This window comes from Pseudorca crassidens, chromosome 1 (assembly GCF_039906515.1).
Source record: "Pseudorca crassidens isolate mPseCra1 chromosome 1, mPseCra1.hap1, whole genome shotgun sequence".
In the NCBI taxonomy this organism is placed as follows: domain Eukaryota; kingdom Metazoa; phylum Chordata; class Mammalia; order Artiodactyla; family Delphinidae; genus Pseudorca; species Pseudorca crassidens.
In genome coordinates this window covers 131885654-131905972 of record NC_090296.1, presented here as the reverse complement: position 1 = coordinate 131905972, position 20319 = coordinate 131885654, and the positions used below count along the sequence as shown (strand labels likewise).

Sequence of the window (20319 nt, the reverse complement as noted above, 5' to 3'; positions counted from 1 at the left end):
ACCAGTTTGGCTGGTATAAGATCCTTGAGTCACACTTTCTTTCTCTGATGCTATTATTTGAATTGTTCCATTGAATGCTAGTGTGGAAAAGTCTGAGTCCAATCTGATGTTTTCCCTTTATTAGCTTACCTAAAATTTGGATCAGATACTCAAAAGATTCTTAACTCTAAAATCTAATAACTGTTAGGCTATTCATAGTTTTGTGTAACTTCTTCCTGGGACACAAAGCTATATTATTATTATTAGACTTAAATATATATATATATATATATTTATTTATTTATCAATTTGTTTGGTGTTCTTTTTTCAGGGATACCAAATTATTTGTGTTTGACCCCCCTTTTTTTCCGTAGTGCTCATTTAATCTCTTATCCTTCTGATTCTTTGTTTCCATTTTGCTTTGCTCATTTTTCTCAGTCCTGTCCTCCATGCTTCTCATTGTGTTCTCAGCAGTGAGATTTCCTTTGCTTCCATGCAGACTTGGTTTCTGTGATGGACTCATTTTCTTCTTCTACATTTTTCCTCAGCTGAGTCACATTTCATCTCCCTTTGTTGCTTCACTGCTTATTCCTTGAGATCTCATATCTTATCAATGAGTTCTTCTTTTATTGAGGGTATTATTTAATCAGTTTTTGGAATTTATGGCAATAACGTTTGGTCAAAATTTTCATCTTCTCCTTGGTAACATTTTGCTGGTGAGTTTTTTTAAATCAGTCATTTGTTCTCCTTGTCCCTTTTATCCTTTTCCTATTGCAGTATACGTGTGTTGATCCTGTACTAATTTTCTTTCTAAATTTATTACTAATTTTTAAGTGACACAGGTTCCTCTATGTTTGTGTGGGAAGAACAGGACAATGTTGTGGGCTAACAGAACTTTCCCTTAGTTTACAGTAAAATTTGTTAGGACATGGGTTTGTGTGTATCAGTGAGTTAATTTTTATGTTTGGAAACATTTATGTATTTTAAATGTACAGAAATATACATGTGTATTTTCCCATTATCAAAATTTTAATAATACAGGTAAATCTCAAGTCCCCTTAATCCCACTCCCCTGCCCTGTGGGAACTGCCACTATTAGCTTGGTATATATTCATTCAGATATTTTACTATTTATCCAAATATCTACACAAATATATATATGAAAATATCACATAGTATATTTTTTATTTGTCTATATTTTATATAACTGTTAGGAATAACATTTATGACTACTGTATTATACTACAATTTTTTAAAAAAGCATGATGTGTCTTGGAAAGCTCTCCATGTGAGTATGTATAGCTCTCCTTATTTTTCATTTAAATTGCTATGTAGTTTATATAACTACGCCCCTACTGATTTAGGTTATTTCAAAATTGTCATTTAGAACATTTAGGTTGTTTCAAAATTGTCACTTTTGGAAACAATGCTGTATCATGTATGAATAGGCACACAAAACCCCTCAATTAAATACCAGCAACCTATTCCAACAACATAAAAAAAGATTATACACCATGATTAAATATAATTTATCCCAGGAATTCAAGGTTGGTTTAACATATAAAAACCAATCAGTGTAATTTATTCAAAAAAGGGCAAAACCCACCTGGTCATTTCAGTGGATGCAGAGAAAGCATTTGGCAAAATTTAATACTCTTCCATGATAAAAATACTCAACAAACTACAAATAAAAGGAAACTTCCTCAGCCTGATAAAGAGCATTTACAAAAACCCCACAGCTAATATCAAACTTAATGGTAAAATAATGCTTTCCCCCTAAGATCAGGAAGAAGCAAAGGATGTTCACTCTTGCTATCTCTACTCAACATTGTACTGGAAAGTTCTCTCTATGTCAATTAGGCAAGAAACAATTTTTTAAAACGCATCCAAATTGGAAAGGAAGAAGTAAAATTATCTCGATCTGCAGATGTCAAGATCTTATATACAGAAAAATACTAGAAAAGCCACTAAAATCTGTTAGAACAGGTTCAGAAAAGTTGCAGGATATAAGATCAATATACAAAAATCAACTGCATTTCTATACATTAGGGGTAAACATTTCCAATAAAATTAAGAAAACAATTAGACTTAAATAAAATCAAAAAGAACAAAACACTTAGGAATAAATTTAACAAAAGATGTGCAAGATTTCTACACCAAAGACTGCAAAAACACTGTTGAAAGATATTAAAGAAAATCTAAACAAATGGAACAACATTCCAGGTTCATGGATCAAAAGACTTAGTATTGTTAAGCTGGGAATACTTCAAAACTGACTTACAGATTCAAAACAATCCTTACTAAAATTCCAGCTTGTTTTGCCCAAAATGACAAGATGATCCTCAAATTCATATTGAAATGCAAGGGACCCAGAACAGCCAAAACAATATTTAAAAAGAACAAAGTTGTAGAAGTGACAATTCTTGCTTTCACAGTTTTCTAGCCAGCTCCAATCATCAAGACAATGTGGTACTAGCATAAGGACAGATATGTCTATCGATGAAATATAATTGAGAGTCTAGAAATAAGTCCCTTATTGATTTTTTAAAACAAAGATGTCAAGAATATTCAATGGAGAAAGAATATTTTCAACAGTGTTGGGATAACTGTATATCCACATACAAAGGAATGAAGGCAGACTCTTACCTCAAACCATACAAAAAAACCTAATCTAAAATAGATCATGGACCTAAATCTAAGAGCGAAACTATAAAACTCTTAGAAGAAAACATAGGAGTAAATCTTTGTAACCTTGGATTAGGCAATGGTTTCTTAGATAGCAAAAGCACAAGCAACAGAAGGAAAAAAAATAAAGTGGATCATATCAAAATTTTAAACTTTGTGCTTCAAAGGACACCATCAAGAAAGTGAAAAGGCAAACTCACACATTGGGAGAAAATACTTGCAAATCATTTTGATGAAACAACTGCGTCCAGAGTATATAAAGAAAACTTACAACTCAATAATAAAGTGACAATCCAATTTAAAAATGGGTAATGGATTTTAATAGACATTTCTCCAAAGAAGATATATGAATGGCCAGAAGCACATGAAAGATGCTCAATATCATTAGCCATTAGGGAAATACAAATCAAAACCATAATGTGATACCACTTCACACCCATTAGGATGCCTATAACACAAATGATAAACAATAAGAAGTGCTGGAGAGGATGTGGAGAATTTGGAACCCTCACTTATTGCTAGTAGGAATGTAAAATGGTGCAGGCATATTGGAGAAGAGTTTGGTAGTTCCTCAAAAATAGAATTACCATATGACCTACCAATTCCACTCCTATGTATACACCCAAGAAGAATGAAAAATATGTCCATGCAAAAACTTATACACAAATGTTTATGTCAGCATTATTCATTCTAACCAAAAAAGTAGAAACAACTCAAATGTCCATCAACTATTGAATGTATTTTTAAAATATGATATAACCATACAATGGAATATTTATTGTTCAGCAAAAAAATAAAAAAGGAATGAAACATTGATAGATGTTTCAAGGAAGAACCTTGAAAATACTATGCTAAGTTACAAAAGCCAGTCACAAAGGACCACGTATTATACGATGCGACTTATATGAAGTGTCCAGAATAGATAAATAGATGGACAGAGAAAGTAGTTGCCTAGGGCTGGGGTAGGAGGGAGATGGGGAATGACTGCTAATGGGTGTGGGGTTTCTTTCTGGGATGATTGTGGTCATGGCTGCAAAACTCTGTGCATGTACTAAACCTCCCTGAATTGCACACTTTAAATGGATGAATTTTATGATGTGTGAATCATATCTCTACAAAGGTACTAAAAATAATACTGCAATGAACAGCTCTGCACATGTCTTCTTGTGCATATAAACAATGTCATACCAGGCCAGCTGTGAGAATTGCTGGGTCAAACACACATGTAGTTTAAATGTTAAATGTTAAATGTACATCTAAATCGCCCTCCATTATGGCTTAACTAATATAGAAGTCAGCCAATACTACAGGAGAATACATGTTTATTCACAGGCTTCTTAATACTTGATATTATCAATCCTCTGGATATTTGCTAGTTCAAGACGTGAAAAATTGTTACGTCATAAATATAATTTGTTTTTCCCTCATTATCACTATGGCCGTGCATCTTAGCACATATTTATTGGTCGTTCGCATTCACTCTTCAGTTAACTGTCTTGCTCATAAGTGTTGCCCATTTTTCTACTGGCTTTTTGTTTTGATTTAATTGATAAGCAGGAGTCTTGGAAATATATGTTAATATCTATTAATATGTATTTAATACATTTTAGACTCAAACTCTTTACTCACTAGACTTGTTGTACACATTTTTTTCTGTCATTTGTCATTTGTTTATGGTGCCTTTTATTACAAGGTTTTAATATGACAGTCATAGTTTTAATATTTGAGATCTCCTTTTAGTTTTCTGATTGCTTCTTCTCATGACATTCTGTATTGGTTTTATGCATAAACTCACTTCTCAAATCTAAGAATAGTTAATAGAGATTTTGAACTTCTATTATTTGAGTTATCCTGCTTTTCCCATGGGTCATCTTTTCAGTTATCTTGGTCTTTCCCATTTGTGTTGCAGACTCTTTCAAGAAGGATGCCACAGATGGGTTGTCTCTATATACAGTAGCCCCCTTATCTGCAGTTTAGCTTTCTGTGGATTTAGTTACCTGTAGTTAACTACAGTCCAAAAATATTAAATGGAAAATTCCAGAAATAAACAATTCATAAGTTTAAAATTGCATGCCATTTTACTAATGTGATGAAATCTCACACAGTCCCACTCCGTCCTGCCCAGAACATGAATCATCCCTTTGTCAACCATATCCTGCCTGTTAGTCACTTAGTAGCCATCTCAGCTATCAGATTGACTGTTGTGGTATCACAGGGCTTGTGTTCAAGTGACCCTATTTTACTTAATAACAGCCCCAAAGCGCCAGAGGAATGATGCTGGCAACTCGGATGTGCCAAAGAGAAGCTGTAAAGTGCTTCTTTAAGTGAAAAGGTGAAAGTTCTAGACTTAATAAAGAAAGGAAAAAAAAGTTATATGCTGAGGTTGCTAAGATCTATGGTAAGAACGAATCTCCCATTTATAAAATTGTGAAGGAAAAAGAAACTTGTGCTAGTTTTGCTGTTGCACCTCAAACCGCACAAGTTATGGCCATGGTGCGTGATAAGTGCCTAGTTAAGATGGAAAAGGCATTAAATTTGTACCATATTTTGAGAGAGAGAAAGACCACATTTACATACATTTTATTACAGTATATTGTTATAATTGTTCTATTTTATTATTAGTTATTGTTAATCTCTTACTGTGCTTAATTTATAAATTGAACTTTATCACAGGTATGTATTTGTAGGAAAAAAGCATAGTATATATAGGGCTCCGTACTATCTATGCTTTCAGTCATCCACTGGGGATATTGGAAGTTATCCCCCAGGGATAAGGAGGGACTATTGTATATGGGCGGTGTTTGCTGGTGGTCAGGAGTGGCTTTCAGTTAGGGGGCAGGGAGTGTTTTATGTGTTGGCAACCGAAATACCAGAATGCAGAAAAGTTTGCTATAGGTGATGTGTCATGATGCTGGCCACCAAATATTTCCAGGTCTCTCTCTGGAATCATGGTAGGAATGCATTTCCTTGCCCTCTTAAAATTGTGTGACCATGTAACTTACTTTGACCCTGAAAATGTGGGTGAAAGTGATGTGTACATAGAAGCTTTAAGAGCACCAGCACCTGATTTGCCGTGTTCCCTTCTTCCTGCCAAGGTGACTGTGGCAGTGTGTGGACAATAAAATCTCTGTCAGCCCAGGTCCACGAGTGGTTACGGTATGCAGAGCCTCCTGCCAACCCATGCTGGACATGCAGCGTGAGCAAGAAATGAACTTTTGTGTTAAGCCACTGATTTGGGGGGTATTTACATTGTGTTTTGTTTGTTTGCTTGTTTACCACAGCAAAACCAAGTCTATTTATTCTGATTCAAACACATATGAACATCCACTTGAGGTGTCCTTGTTCTCCCTAGATCTTTTAAAAAGTTCCTGTTTCAGGGGGTGGGGGTGGGCAAAATGGGTGAAAGGAGTCAAAAGGTATAAACTTACAGTTATAAAATAAATAACTCATGGGATGTAATGTACATCATGGTAACTGTGGTTAATAATAGTGTTGCATATTTGAAAGTTGCTAAGAGAGTAAATCTTAAAAGTTCTCATGCCAAGCAAAGAATTCTGTAACTATGTATGGTGAAAGATGTTAACTAGACTTACTGGGGTGATTATTTCACAATACATACAAATATAAAATCATTATGTTGTACATATGAAGCCAATATAATGTTGTATGTCAACCATATCTCAATTAAAAATTAAATGGTCTTTGATAATGGAAAAAAAAAAGTTCCTGTTCATTCATTTTAAAGTGATCTTGAGAGGCCAAGGAGATAAACACCTGTGTTCAACCAGCCATTCTGCATGGAAAGTTTAGTGGGGTCCTTTAGTCTTGATAGCAAATGTTTTGGTGTTGTTACCACAGATCCAGCCTCGGACACTTACAAATAAATGTTCTACTTGAAGACTTCACAGGTGGCAACATAGTCCGGTTTGAGTTGTTTACTTCTTGTGCCCTGATCCATCCTGATTCCCAAGCAGGACGACTTCTTGAACCAGATGGGAGTGTGGTCCTCCAGGAGATCCCTTCCAACCACCTCTGACTTAGAGGAAGCAGCAGCACTAACGTGCCCACACAGTCCCTCCACTGTCCTTATAGTGTGAGGCAAGGTTTTTTGATTAAAAATAGTTTTTGCTCCAGGAATGCTTCTCTACTTAAAAAGGGTGGCCACAAAAAAACATCTTTGAGAATCACAGCACTGGATTTTGTACCATAAATTTCTCTTAGAGAAATCCATTTCTTCTGGGGGAGTTTGAAGAATTATTGGATTCCAGGCATACAGGATTGTGAATTACCAAAAACAAAGACAAAATTGTCTGAGTTCAGTGGTGATTAAAACCTTTTTTGGAGGAATCTCCACTTAAAGCACAAAACTGACCTGGGAACAGGATCTGCTTGGGGAGCTGAATTATTCTCTGAGAGCTACTGCTGTTACAAGGACTTTTCCTATTTTGTGACTAACAAACCTTGGTGTTAGCGTCACCAGGCTGCAGAATCTAAGGCAACAGACATATTCGCCAGGGTCCAAATTAGTTAATTTTCCACATTCCACAGCAAGGGGCATCTGCAACTAGTGCACGCTCACCATGCCTATTTTTAAGCTTAAATTTGGCACAAGTAGCAACACTGAAAATGTACCTGTTTCCTCTCCTTTCTCATATACCCTCTGGGGCAGAGGCAGATGAACAGTAAAGAGCTCAGGGTAGACACACAACTCAGGTGCGGCACATCCTCAGGTGAACCCTGAACAACGGGTCAGGTCATTGTGCCTGGGCTCTGCTAACCTTTCTTTCTAAGATGAGCCTCTCTGCTCAAGATATGGAGGGAAGTAATGAAAGAGAATATCCCTGAAATGAAATGCGGGGCCTCTGTCCTCAAGCCAAAGAAACCATCTGTCACTCACTGTCCTCTTTCTGATGGCCCCTACCCTACCTAGAGCTCAGAGCCCACCCTGAGGTTGTTGTGAAGAGTGACCAGCAAGGGAAAGAGCCCTATCACCAAGTCCCAAAGCACCTTGTCATCCCTCATACCAGATGTCCCCCTATGCAGATGCCAGACATCACCATGTTGACTGGGCATGAAATATAATTAAAGGGGGGCTTTACTCTAAGAATTCAAAAGATAGAGTCATACTTTAGGTAAGATAGCAAGACTATCTTTGGAATGATTTTCCATTCTAGTCTCTGCCATCAAGCAGGAGAAATCCAGTTAGAGGGACATGATTTGGGGTCATGAGGAAGCCAAGGATAAAATTCAATACTGTTGCCATTATTCTAGGAGAACACGTAATTTTTGCCATAAGGGCAAGTAGTCAGAAGGAACTTCAAAGTAATGTTGACCTTAAACCTGCCTCAAATGTTCTGAAAAATTAATATCATCAGGCTATATTTCCCTGCAAAATACTTTTTGTCTGAACTTCACAAGTAGATGATTTAGATCATATTTTTCCCTTGTTTCAGGTTCAGCAGCAATAACTTTCCTTGGAAGAAAACCATTGAGATGGTAAGGTACCATGATGGAACACAGGTAACATCCTGGCTATGAGGACTGGGCCACTTTCAAAAGGTTGTATCAAACACATACAAAAAAAAAAATCAAAGTTCTTTTTTTTCTGGTAATAATCTTTAAAAGTGCTTGTTGGAGGATTTGTATAAGTTTCTAGTTTTCTCTTTTTGCAAAAGTTGTTTATGAGAGTATTACTGTCTTTATCCCTAAAGGTTGTTCTGGTTTCAGTGGAAAAGGATTTGGGAAGCCCAGGAGTCGAGACTAATATTCTGGTTCAGTTCTCAGAATGTGAGGTCAGCACAGGTGGGCCAAAGCAAGGCCATGGTTTTTATCTCTAGCACGAAGACCAGAAGGGTCTTACCAAGCGCTCTCTGCCCTTTGGGAAGCCCAACCCTGTAATATGGAAACTTCCTTATGGAAGAAAGCATCATCTGTGGCTAAATTCTCTGGCATATCTTAGCATTTTCTGCCGAAGTGCCAGGTGGGGCTGAGGAGAATGAAGATGTATCCCTGGCACGCTAACATGTGTTTCTGTATGGCCCCTAATCCCATGACTCTTTATCTTTCGCAGCCTTAAAATTGGTTTTATTCTATATTTTTTCTTTTTGGTAATCAGTCTTAAACATCAATTACACATGAGCGATAAATGGCCTCAGTGTTTATCCGTGGCTTCATGCATGACTCACTCCCACTGACTCTACTCAGCAAACATTCAGGCACGTAAGTGAGGTAAAAGCCCCACACCAGGCACGTCACCACTAGTTCTGCACAGAATAGCCAAACATCTTACATGAGAAACACCTGGGAACAGCCTTTGCCATCACACACGTGGACACCTTGGTACAAAGGTTATTCTTGACTAAGAAAAAGAAATACATTGTAATTGGTTTACATGCACATTGCAGGAACTGATACTGTAGTCTGTAGTCAGTGCAGAGAAGAGTCCTGTGTCACCATCAGACAGTGGTAAATTTCCCCATGGAACCTCCACACCCCATACCTAAAGACTGGAGCACAGAACTTGGCACAAGGCAGAGGTTCTAAAGCTAATTATTGAACAAACGTGTGACATGTGGATCTGCCCTTATTCAATTGGGATAGATCACGTCACTCTCCCTTTTAAGAATTGATTGTTTGAGAAGGTTCTCTTTGAGAAAAAAGTGCAAAGGGATTCAGAGCCCATGGGGCATCATGGCCAACGGTTCTCGGTGGGGTCTTCAGTCCAGGTATGTTCTGGACTGAGTGTCCATGGACACCAGTCACCTTTCTAGTGTCAAAGAGCAGCATGAAATAATGTGAAAATGACACCTTAATGAAACAAAAGCATCCTATCAAGAACTTTCAAGTTACTAAATTTAAAAAAGTTTGGCTATTTCAACTTAGCCAAAGGCTTGGGCATTTTGAAGCCCATCCATCAGAAAAGTAATATGATAGCCAATTCAAGTTGATTCCTCCTAGAGATGAGTGGCCCAGGACCTCATCTGTTCAAAGTTGGGAGGCAACAGGCCAGAGGGCAATAAACAACCTCACTCAGGATGCTACACTGGGACCTCTCAAGGACACCCTGGGGGCGTGGACACTGTCCCTGTGTGGGTCTGCTCTGGGTCCTCAGCTCAAGTACTTGGGTTAAGGACCCAGAAGAGTTCAGGCAAGGGTCAGGGCACATATATAATTGGGCACAAATCCTGCATTTGATTCCTCTTTATCTTTCTGGTATGGTATTTTCTTTGATATTCACCCTCAGGGTGATAAGGCATTCCTCCTCTTCCCAGTCTTTCGAGCTGGGCGAGATGAAAGTTACCTTCCTATCTAAACTGACAGGATTCTGAATCCATCCGGCTGCACTTGGAGTCACCTAGATATTACATGACCCGGGCGCTTTATACCGTTTCTAAGCTGGGTTTTTCCTTCAGCCTGAAATGTCCTTCTCCCACCCCCACTGCCAGTTAATTCCTACTTGTCCTTTAGGGCTTGGGGGCCATTGTCATCTGCCCATAGGGCTGGGCGAGGAGCCCCACCAGAACTTGGGGCCCCACAGCACACCCGCTGAGCACCTCCCTTGACTGTGACCAACTCAGTGACAGTTAACTTTTATTTCTGCAACACCCTGCTCTGAAAATACAGCAGTGCTGAATGAATGTTTACTGGGTGAATGGCCACCTGGGTGAGCACGAGCAGTATCTCTCGTACATGCCTTCCAGAATGCCAGACCTGGGTTACAGGCTAGCGTTTGATGAAATTTGTTAGCTAGTGATTCATTCACGTGTGAGCGAGCATTCCACGGACATCTTCAATAAACAGCATCCACAATGACATGAGCTTATGCTCACAGACCCCAACCCCAAGGATTTGGAGAAAACAGCTTTAGACTTCAGAATGAAGGTGTGACATTTGGCAACTCTTCAGAAGGACAGAACTTTTATAGGTGGGTGAAGCTAACTGAGCTTATCTTTCTCTGAAGGTTTGCTAAGGCTTTTGTGAAGGAACACTAAGCTGCATGTCAGGGTGGGGACCTCCCCCTGGAGGATTCCAGCATCTGCCATTCTATGGGGGACTGGCTGCCACAGTCCCAGAGGCCTGATCTCCCCAGGAGGAAGCCTGCACATTCACGCCCATCTCCCTTCTGTGTATGGTTGGGGCCAGGAATAGGGTGGGATGGAGAAGGGAGAGAGCAGAGGAAAAGGACATTGCTGTGATCGGAGCAATGGATGTGTTCATGCCAAGATCAAAGGCCAACAAATGGATTAGACACTGGGGGAATGCTTTTGCCCTGATCTGGGTTCTCTCGAAGTTGTCTGCTACGTGGCATACAATGGAAGTTTACAAAGGTGTATGGTGGAACCTTCCTTAATGCTCTACAGAATCGCCCAGGGAGCAGAAGTGGGCACGGCTGTGCTTGACCTGCCTTCCACAGAATGGAGCAATTGTAGTCAGTCCAGTTTATTAGAGCTCAGCACAGCATTCAGTTTACATAAAAGGTTCTAATGCTGCTTTTTAAAAAAAATCAATAGTAAACACTTGCCAGCTGCTGAGGTCTCGGTCCTAATAACTGTCCTTGCTGCACAGTTTTAGCAGGCAAGGTCAGTCTCATGGCAAACTGGAGTTAGGGTCCATATAGAGAAAGTAGCATCAGACAAAACAAAGAGCAGACGTTATCAAAGGTTCAGAGCAGTGCTGTCCACGAGAACTTGCTGTAAGGAAGAGTTCTCTCTCTGCATCATCCAACACGGGACCCCCAGTCACATGTGGCAACGGGGCACTTGAAATGTGGCTAGCGGAACTGGTGGCTGAAGTTTTAAGTTTGTTTAATTTTAACTAATTATATTTAAAATTTGAATCAATGCCAGTGGCCTGTGGCTACTGTCCTGCATGGTGCAGCTTTGGAGGGCACCTCCCCCACACCGACTTGTTCCAACATCAGCTCCTTTAGCTTTCCTCGGGAGCCGGGCAGCAGGCACAGGTTCTCACTCAAGCTTCCTGTTCCACAGCCTGGGCACCTATCTTTAAGTCCTGAAACCAGCCCTTACGGGGCCTGAAGTGTAATTTTTAATGTCATTTTGTATTTGCATTTGCCCCTGGTTTTGCTTTCACAGGATCCTGCAAAGCATCTGTGCAACAGGCCGCCCTTTCCAAAGTATCTAGAAGGAATGTTTCCTCCAGACCAGGTCTTCTGTCCAAATCGAGAAAAGGGGGACGTGCACAGGCTTCTCCTCTCTGCCTTTCCTAGAGGCCCACTCTGTGGGACAGGGAGGAACAACTGTGAGTCTATCCCCTTGTTGGGTGGAACTGGACTGAAACACTTCTCTTCAAAGCAGTTGTGGGAATTAGAACAGAAGCTTTTCAGCTCAGCTCCACTCAAGAAGTTATCTTGGTGATGTCACTCTTGGTGACGTCGGGTGAGGGGACACTCGCCCTCTGGGTGACTTGCCCGCCTCACGCTCCCCTCATTGAGTATCAAGCAGGTACTTCCCTGTACATCATAAGCTGGTGGCCACCAGGACGGGAAATCAGAAATGCTCTCCCAGCTCTGGGCGAAGCAGCCCACAGCTGTGAGGATGGTTCCAGTGGAAAGACTGTGAGGTCCATCAGCTGAACCCCGACAACCTCTCCACGCCCAGAGCTGGAGAAGGTCTGCATCTGGGACACGGGAGATGCAGCGACTCTGCAGCCTCAGCCGGTGGATGCATCGCAGACGTCCCGGAACATGAGGCTTCATGCACGTTTTAGGGATCTGTGTAAATGCTATTCTACTCTTACTGACAGAAAAAACAGAGAAAACCTCTTCCATCCATAGGTAAAAATGATGTGGCAAAGTGTCTTCATCACCGCCTCTGTGTGCCGGACAGACGAGGGGCTGGCACATGCTGAGGGGCGGGGCTGGTGGGACAGGGCCGCTACTGTGTGAGAATGGACCTCCGGGCCGAACCCGGAGGGCCACAGGCAGACTGTTCCTGTCTAGGAACCTAAAGATGTCATTCTGGCTAAAATGTCCTTCTCTGCCTTTCAGAAAGCCTAAGACTGTGGTGCTAGGTGCCCTATCTACTATTAATTACTCCTTAAATGTGAGATGCAGGGAAGGCACGTGATCGTTGGCTTTTGGGTAACATAATATACAATAAGATTAGCTTTGGGGCAATAAAATATACCACACTTGTAGGAGGCCCAGTAGCTGCAGCAACACCTTGGGGCCCACACTCACCCGTCCGCCAGGCGTGGCCCAGGCCACCTTTCCTCGGGCCCTGAGCTCACCTGTGCCCCGAGAGTGGCTGAAGTCACCCTTCACCACGCGGCAGGTCTTGCCGTCCCCGCTGCAGACCCCACACCGGTCTTCTTTGGCCGCAGACCCAATGATTCCATCACAGCCGATTTTCTAAATAAGCAGAGCGCTGGGTTATTCTGGGTATAGGACTCAGAGACACACCCTGCAGGGCTGACTTCTCCATGAGGCCCAGCAGGCTGGCGCATGGGGGCCCATGATACCTCCAGAGGCCCAAGCAAATGTTTTAATTTATTTTAAAATCAGAAGAGAAAAAAGAATACGATCCAACTAGTATTATATTTGTCTTTACACCCACAGAGTCATCAAATACAGGTTTTAGTATTTGTTATGGAGGAGAGGCCTGCGAAGGCCCAAGTGCCCAGAACTCACACTGAGGCCTGAGCCGGTCCCTTCCAGAGCTGCCTGAGGCGGGGCTGAGGGGAGGGAGGGAAGCCGGCTCCCACACCTTCTGTTGTGGCCATAATTTCACACAATCCATGATCCCCTTGGAGCTGCGTGGGTCCTTGGTTCTATCTCAGTTGGAACAGCCAACAGTCTCAGAAGACACAGCAGAGACCACAGTGACTTTTCTGCTGAGGTCGGGAAGCCCAGAGCTCACTCAGGCATGGCTGGGAATGAGCACCCTAGTTCTCAGTTAGGGGGATTTAGCCCAAGAAGATACCCTGCTGCTCAGATTTTTTCAACGAGGCCTGTCTGAGGGCAGAGGAGGGTCGCCCTGACCCTGGGTGGCTCCGGGCAGCACAGCCCACATCAGTTCATAAAAAGTGGGAAAAGGTTGTGAACTCCTGTTTTTCCTTAAAAAAAAAAATGCACGAGACTTTTGTGGTCTGCAAAATAACATACCTAAGTTTATGTTATGGTAAACACTGGTGTGTTTAATTATTTGCAAGCTAAATTGCTAAAATGCCTCTCCACATTTCTCCCCTAAAGTGAAGAATTCCAGAACAAGAACTGGGTCTTCCCCACTGCCCTGTACCCTGCACTAGGTACTGGTGCCTCAAGCTGTGGAGGGTTCTACAGCCAGATAACCCAGGCCAAGGTGATTGTGCTCTTTCCTCCCTCCTTACACCCCACTCCAACCGGGGCAGGGCACAGGGCAGAGCCGGCTGAACAGCAGACCTCCTGGAGGCAAAGGCTTGGCCCCATGGCTCACCAACTGAACCCTCTGCTTCATAAAGGCAGTGCTTCTTCAACATAAACGTGCATCCGCCTCACCAGGAGGGCTGTGAAAACACTGATGCGGGATCCATCCCTAGAGTTTCTGATCCAGCAGGGCTGGGTGGGCCTGAGAATCTGTATTTCTATGAAGTTCCCAGGTGATGCTGCTGTTGCTGGCCGGGACCACACTTGGAGAACCCTGGCACCGCGGAATGCTACACGAAGAGCAAGTGAGTGTTCTTCATAGTCAACGGTCCTGAAGTCTCACCCTTGGATCCTTTTGTTTCTTTGGGAAAGAATTAATGAGAAATTACTATCGTGTGTACAAAATTGATAGCATCACTGAATATATTTCAGTGAAGACTTGAAGATATGCTAAGTGCAGAGCAAATGTGGTCCCAAAATGACCATTATGAAAACTGAAAAAGGGCAGCATTTAAAAAAAAAAAGAAGCTCAAACGTGTTCAAAGTTAGTATAAAAACAGGTAAAGGGCAAGATCGGGGGCTTTAGCAGCTAGAGGCCAGGCAATGAGCAAAAGGAGAGAGTGGACGTACGGGTGATTTAGTGACACATGGAGACCCGATGGTAACTGGCATTGACTGTCACACCTTGCCAGGGCAGACCACCAATGCGACCTGGAGGCTGCCACAGGGTACCTTGAACTTGGATCATGTGGCAGGAGCTGGCTAAGTTCACGATCTGGACTGCTGGCTGATTGCTATGAAGATGCTTAATGTAAAATTACAGGTGCTAAGAATACAAGGCAGCCAAGATCTGAAATTTTGCTCAGCCAGCATGCTCAGCAAATGCCCTGGGGCCACGTCTGTGTGGCCACATGTGTGCTGCCCATCTTCGTGTCTCCTCATGTCCCAGAGCCCAACGTCCCAGTCCCCAGCCTGTTTCTAGTGCTGCCACAGGGCTAACACCCATAGAGCCAGCCCCTGTACCTTGGCCGCTTTCGTGTCACCCTGACCTGTCCCCACGTGGCTTCCCCATCTCCCAGGCACTCTCAGCTCTAGACTTCTCTCTCTCACTGGCTTTTTATTATTTTTTAATCACACTCCTGCCCAGCAATAGTGGGTCTCTGACTTGAGCAGGTAGCATCCGATACCTTAGTCAGGGTTTCTTGATAAAAGTTTTCTAGATGCTCTAAGTGAACAACCCATTTGTTCTAGACAGCTTCCCCCAAGCCCAGCGATGACATCTGACAAATCTGGGGCCACATAGCAAGTGACTGGCAGGGCCAGGAACAGTCCCCCACCTCCTGCCTCCCAGCTCCAGGCTGGCTGGATATCTCCCCCGACTGTCCTCAGCCTGGCGAGGCCTTCTGGACAAAGTAAGGCCTCTCCCCAAAGTATGCTGGCTTTGTGAGAATTTGGAAACGTTCAGAATAGAGAAGCTAAAAGAACACCAGAAACACTACCTTTGGGGAAAGGAAATGTGAGGGGAGAATCCACGCTAGAATTTCAAAAGGCTACCTGTTGTCTGGCTAAGAGATCATGGCTAGGAGGCACAGTTTGCATTTGAAATCTGCCAGACCAAGAATTCACCTGAATGCAGGAAGGACAGGCATGGGAGGTGCTTCAGGGAGCAGCGCGACAAGGGACTCACTGGGAGGAAGGGCCTTTAGCAGGACAGCACACATTTTCCTAGATGAGCAAACCGCTTTCCCTCCAAAGAGTCCCCTGAAAGAAGGATCTTGGTGGGAAAGAGAAAAGTGATAGTGAGGAAGGGCAGTAGCTTAAGTGAGTGCTTATAAAGCCCCTGCACAGCCAGACCAGCATTAGGTGTCCTCGGGATGTTGCTCCAGACAAGCAGAGGCAGGTCAGGGGGGCAACTGTCTCCCCTCACTGTGATTCTCACCATCGCTCCTAAAACATAATACAAAGAACATGTACACGCTTGCTCAGTAGCAAGGCCCCAACTGGCACTGGGATAGACCTCATGGGATCTAAAGTTTAAGTACATGCAATGTTTGGAATTGATTTCCTTTTTTTCGGGGATGAGGTCACCATCAGTTAGGAGCCCAGCAAGGCCTTGATATCTGCGGGACTGCCGGAGTGCGCTGCTGCCTTGTGACACTTGGGCACACTTGGCCTGCAAGAAGCTAGCCCTGGCCTCTGTTCCTAGAGTCCAGGTTATTCACAGGTAAGTCCAGGGGCCCACTGTCATCTATTTCTCTCAGGAGGTGCTGCATGATCCTTTCCGAAACATGAGCCACCTGTTTATTTTTCCACTGGGGTGATAGGTCTTGAGGGCTTAAAATTCGTCTATTAAAATGGTACGCCCTTTCACACAATTCTTGCTCTGCACTTGCTAAAGGGAATAACACCTCCTGGTTTGATCATCTGTGGTCAATTTCTAGGGCAGACAGATAATCTCCTGGGCCCAGGAACACAGATCATGCAGGGTGGCACTTATTAAACTCCAGCACACTGCAATCACCTGAAGGCCTAGGTAGGTCACACATTGCTGGGTGGGGCCCAAGGATTTGTGTTTCCGCTGAATTCCCAGGTGATGCTGCAGGCCTAGGGCTTACTGGGAGACCACTGGGCTAGGTTTAGAACTCAGAGAGAGACCTTCCTGGAGATGGCCACGGCTGTGAGACTCCAGCCCTGTGTCCTGAAGAAGTGTCCTTTCTCCCTCTGGAAAGGCCCCATGCATGGAGCTCCCACTGGGAGCTCTGTCACCCCTGAGTCAAAGCAGTTCTGGGCTGAGGTATCCTGGAGGGATGTGGAGGACAGTGCTGATGCCCCTCTGCTCCCAGGAACTGGGGCCCTCTTACAATGGTGCTCAGGTCAAGTAAACAATCTATGGGAAGCTCCATCATGACAGAACGTCTAGTTATAAAACCCCAAATGCCTTCAAATGAGGGCCTTACAGATCACCTGAACGCTGGTTTAAGGGCTGTTCAGAACTTCCTACTCACAGGTCTCCTCCACCCAGGAAACAGAGATCCAGACCTGAAGCCTTCAAAAGCCTTATTTGCAGGATTCACATCGTCTTATGCGTTAAACTGTCAAAGGCTGGATACAGGGGGAAACTCCTCTGCTATTTTCTCCTCTTTCCTTACCCAGCATTTTTTTTGATTTTAAAAACTAGTTTCTTTTGTTAAAATTTCACCTCTCAGAACAAAAGTATCCTCAGACATGACTTAAGATTGTAGCTAACTGGCTTCTGGACTAGGGCTAAGTTACCCGGCAGGTGGGCAGTCAGCTTCTCTTCCGTCAATGTTGTGCTCAAAGTTGAGGTTCACCATGTATGTCCTGAGGATCGTTACAGATTTGGACATGAGCCTCAGTTTCCCCATTCTAAAAATGAGAATATTAACCTCAATCTCAGAGAGTTGTTGTAAAAATTACCTCTTCTCTGGTTCAAGAAACCCAGGCTCACCACTCAGGCCCTGGTGAGAGGTTGGCCCTTTCAGGATGGATGGAGACTGTTCACAGGCCATCTTCCTTCTAAGGGGCTGGGGGACACGCCCCCTCCCCTCTCTCTATTTGAGCAGACCAGGGCTCAACAGATAATTGTCCTCTATCCCTCTTCTGCCACAGAATCCCTGCCCCTCCAAAAAAGGCAAAGGGGAAGGAGAAGGTATTGATAGGTAGGACTGCATCTTACCTCTGTCCCTCTTGGGGGTGATGCATGAGAGCTATGTGCAAAGGCCCACTGCAGGTGGGCTCTCCCGTGATGTTAAGCAGCCCCACCTGCAGCGGGTCATGGTCTGTCCCAGTGGGCTTCTTAGGTCAGGTGCAAACAGGGATGCTTGCGGGGTCACCCTGTATATTAATTCTCTGGGACACCCAGGGGCTGGGACAGTTTTGTGTGCTCTGCTCTCTGCCTGGTATTAGATGCCAAGATGAATTGAAAGGGAGAGCACACAGGGAGGTCTGTGTCTGAACAGCAGCAAATCTGAGAACCAAGGGGCAAGAGCCAAACTAATCTGCCAGCAGTGGCATTTTCTGCCTTTGCTACGCAGTAGTGCCAGCAACATACGATATTCTTGGAAGGGGCTGGGATTCTTTTTTTCCCCCAAAATACTGAATGTTAGAGGAGATTTAATGTCTGTATTTATGAGGCTTGGTGTTCCAGAGGACAAGAAGACAAAATTAAAGGAAACTCCAAACAATAAACTCTTGAATCTTCCCATGTTATCTTAGTGATCCCCGGCGGTCACTTTTCTACATACACTAGGAATTCCTGCTACCCATTTCTGAGCTTCCAAAGCAGTTCCTACTCAGCATCTGTTGGTCAGAGCCCTGCTCTGCTGAAGTCAGAGTGTGTGTGACACCAAGGGGAGGACACTGTCTGGAGAATAATTAATCAAAGGCTCAGGATGGTAGGGACCTGGCAGGAAAAGCACAAGTTCTTTTGGTAGAGACAGTTCCTGTGAAACATGCAAAAAGACTAGAAAAGCATTAGTGCTCAGAACTATGTTCTGGAGGAGGGGGAGGGATGGACCATGAACAGGACAGAAGTGAAGAATATCCATCTTTAGTGATTTGAAACCTGGATTCTGCCCCCAGAATCCTGCCGCTGCTCGATGGGCCATCACCAGTGACAGATAACCTCCTGGTCACCACATCCAGTGACCATTTCTCCATCCTCATCTTTGACCTGTCACTCTGTAGCATCTGATGATACCCCATCTGCGGCTGTGCATACATTCATTCACCCAAAGCACGGTTACTGGACTCCTGTTACATGCCTAACCTGGAATAAAGACGCTAAAACAGAGGCCGAGAAGGGAGCGGGCATCCGAGCCGTCTCTTGTGTGATTCTCTACTGATCCCTTGGACAGTTCTGCCTCCCTCGCCTCTCTCCGAAAGCGGGCAGCTCTCGTGCCCCTTCTGCTTCTGATTTTTCTTGGTAATGTCACCTTCTCCTTAAGCTGCAACAATCACTTACATGCAGACGGCTCTTAAACCTCACACTCGCCCTCCCACCCAGGCTCACAGAGGGCCGGTCTGCTGACAATACCCCTAGACTCTCTGGCCAGGACACTGACCTCAATGGGGCCACACTGAAACACCGGCTCCTCCTCTAAAGCTGCTGGCTCCTGACTTCTCAGTTCTACTGTTGGATGCCTCTTGCTGCCCTCCTGGAGCTGACAGACATGGCTGCCTTCCCGGCCCTAAGCCTGAGGCCTCCAGGCCATTTCCGACCCCTCTTCTTGATATACTCACTTAGGTGCCGGCCTCGTGGCTTTGTCCCCTGAAACCTCTCTAGTGTCTATTTCTTCTCTGTGCTCATGGCCACTGCCCAGTTTAGACCCTCTCATTACTCAGCAAATGACTTATCACACTGGTTTTCTCCCCGCTGCTGCCAGATTGATCTTCACCTGGTCATGGCTGTGGACCCCACTGCCTATCAAGTATGCCTGCACTTAGGAACCTGGGACCCTCCCTGATCTCATCCCAACCGCTCAGTCCCCCAGCTTTCCTCCCTCCTTCTCCAAGTGCACACTGAGTCCAACCACCTCCAGCTCCCGCGAGCTCCATCACACCCACAGTCAGAATAAACCCAGATTCCAGCCACAGCCTGCCCAGCCCTGCCCGGCCCAGGCCTTGCCTGGAGCCTCTGCCCCCTGCCCTCCACTGTTTCTGGAATGTGCCAGCCTCGCCCCTGCTGCCTTCTGCTGGGAGTGTCCCCCCCGCCATGTCTCCGCTGGGCTGGCTCTGTCTCCTCGGAGGGCCCTGCTGCACCACTCGCAGCCCACTGTCTACGACACTGTTTCGTCCTCACACGGGCCAGTCCCAGGAATGACCAGGTCTGTGAGTTTACATGTTTCTTGTCTGTACGGTGCATGGGGACAGGAACCCTCTTGGTCCTGCTGAGCACTGCATGCCCAGAGCACCTTTCAGCGTCCAGCACATGGAATGTTCTTTCTGCTCTGTCTAAACCCAGTCCCTCACTGGCTCTCAATCACACCTTCACCTGTGGTTGTTAGGGTTTCACGAGTCAGTCTCATCTTTCCAACAGACACACCATAAGCATGTGGAGGACGGTGTCTTATAATCCTCTGTACTCTTGTCCTCAACCCAGACACAGTGGCCAGCATGGTGCTGAGCACAGAATATGTGTTCAATAAACACATAAAAATGCTGACCTCTCATCAAGCTGGGCCCTGGGCCAAACTGGGAATAGGAGACTTTGGTTTTCAAACCAGGCCCTCTGCACCCCCAGCCTGACAGCAGAGTCACCCCTCCCACAACAG

General features: G+C 44.3%; 1 protein-coding gene across 8 annotated transcripts in view; it reads right to left on the bottom strand.

The window, feature by feature from the left end:
* Window positions 1-20319, bottom strand: part of ADAMTS17 (ADAM metallopeptidase with thrombospondin type 1 motif 17) — a 361254-nt gene that overhangs the window by 95632 nt on the left and 245303 nt on the right. For 7 of the 8 annotated variants that reach the window (XM_067755884.1, XM_067755885.1, XM_067755886.1 and 4 more), the window contains one exon: window positions 12913-13033. The exons of the other annotated variant lie outside the window; for it this stretch is intronic. In XM_067755884.1, coding sequence (XP_067611985.1) covers window positions 12913-13033 — 121 coding nt within the window. The remainder of the gene's footprint in view (window positions 1-12912; window positions 13034-20319) is intronic. 8 annotated transcript variants of the gene reach the window in all.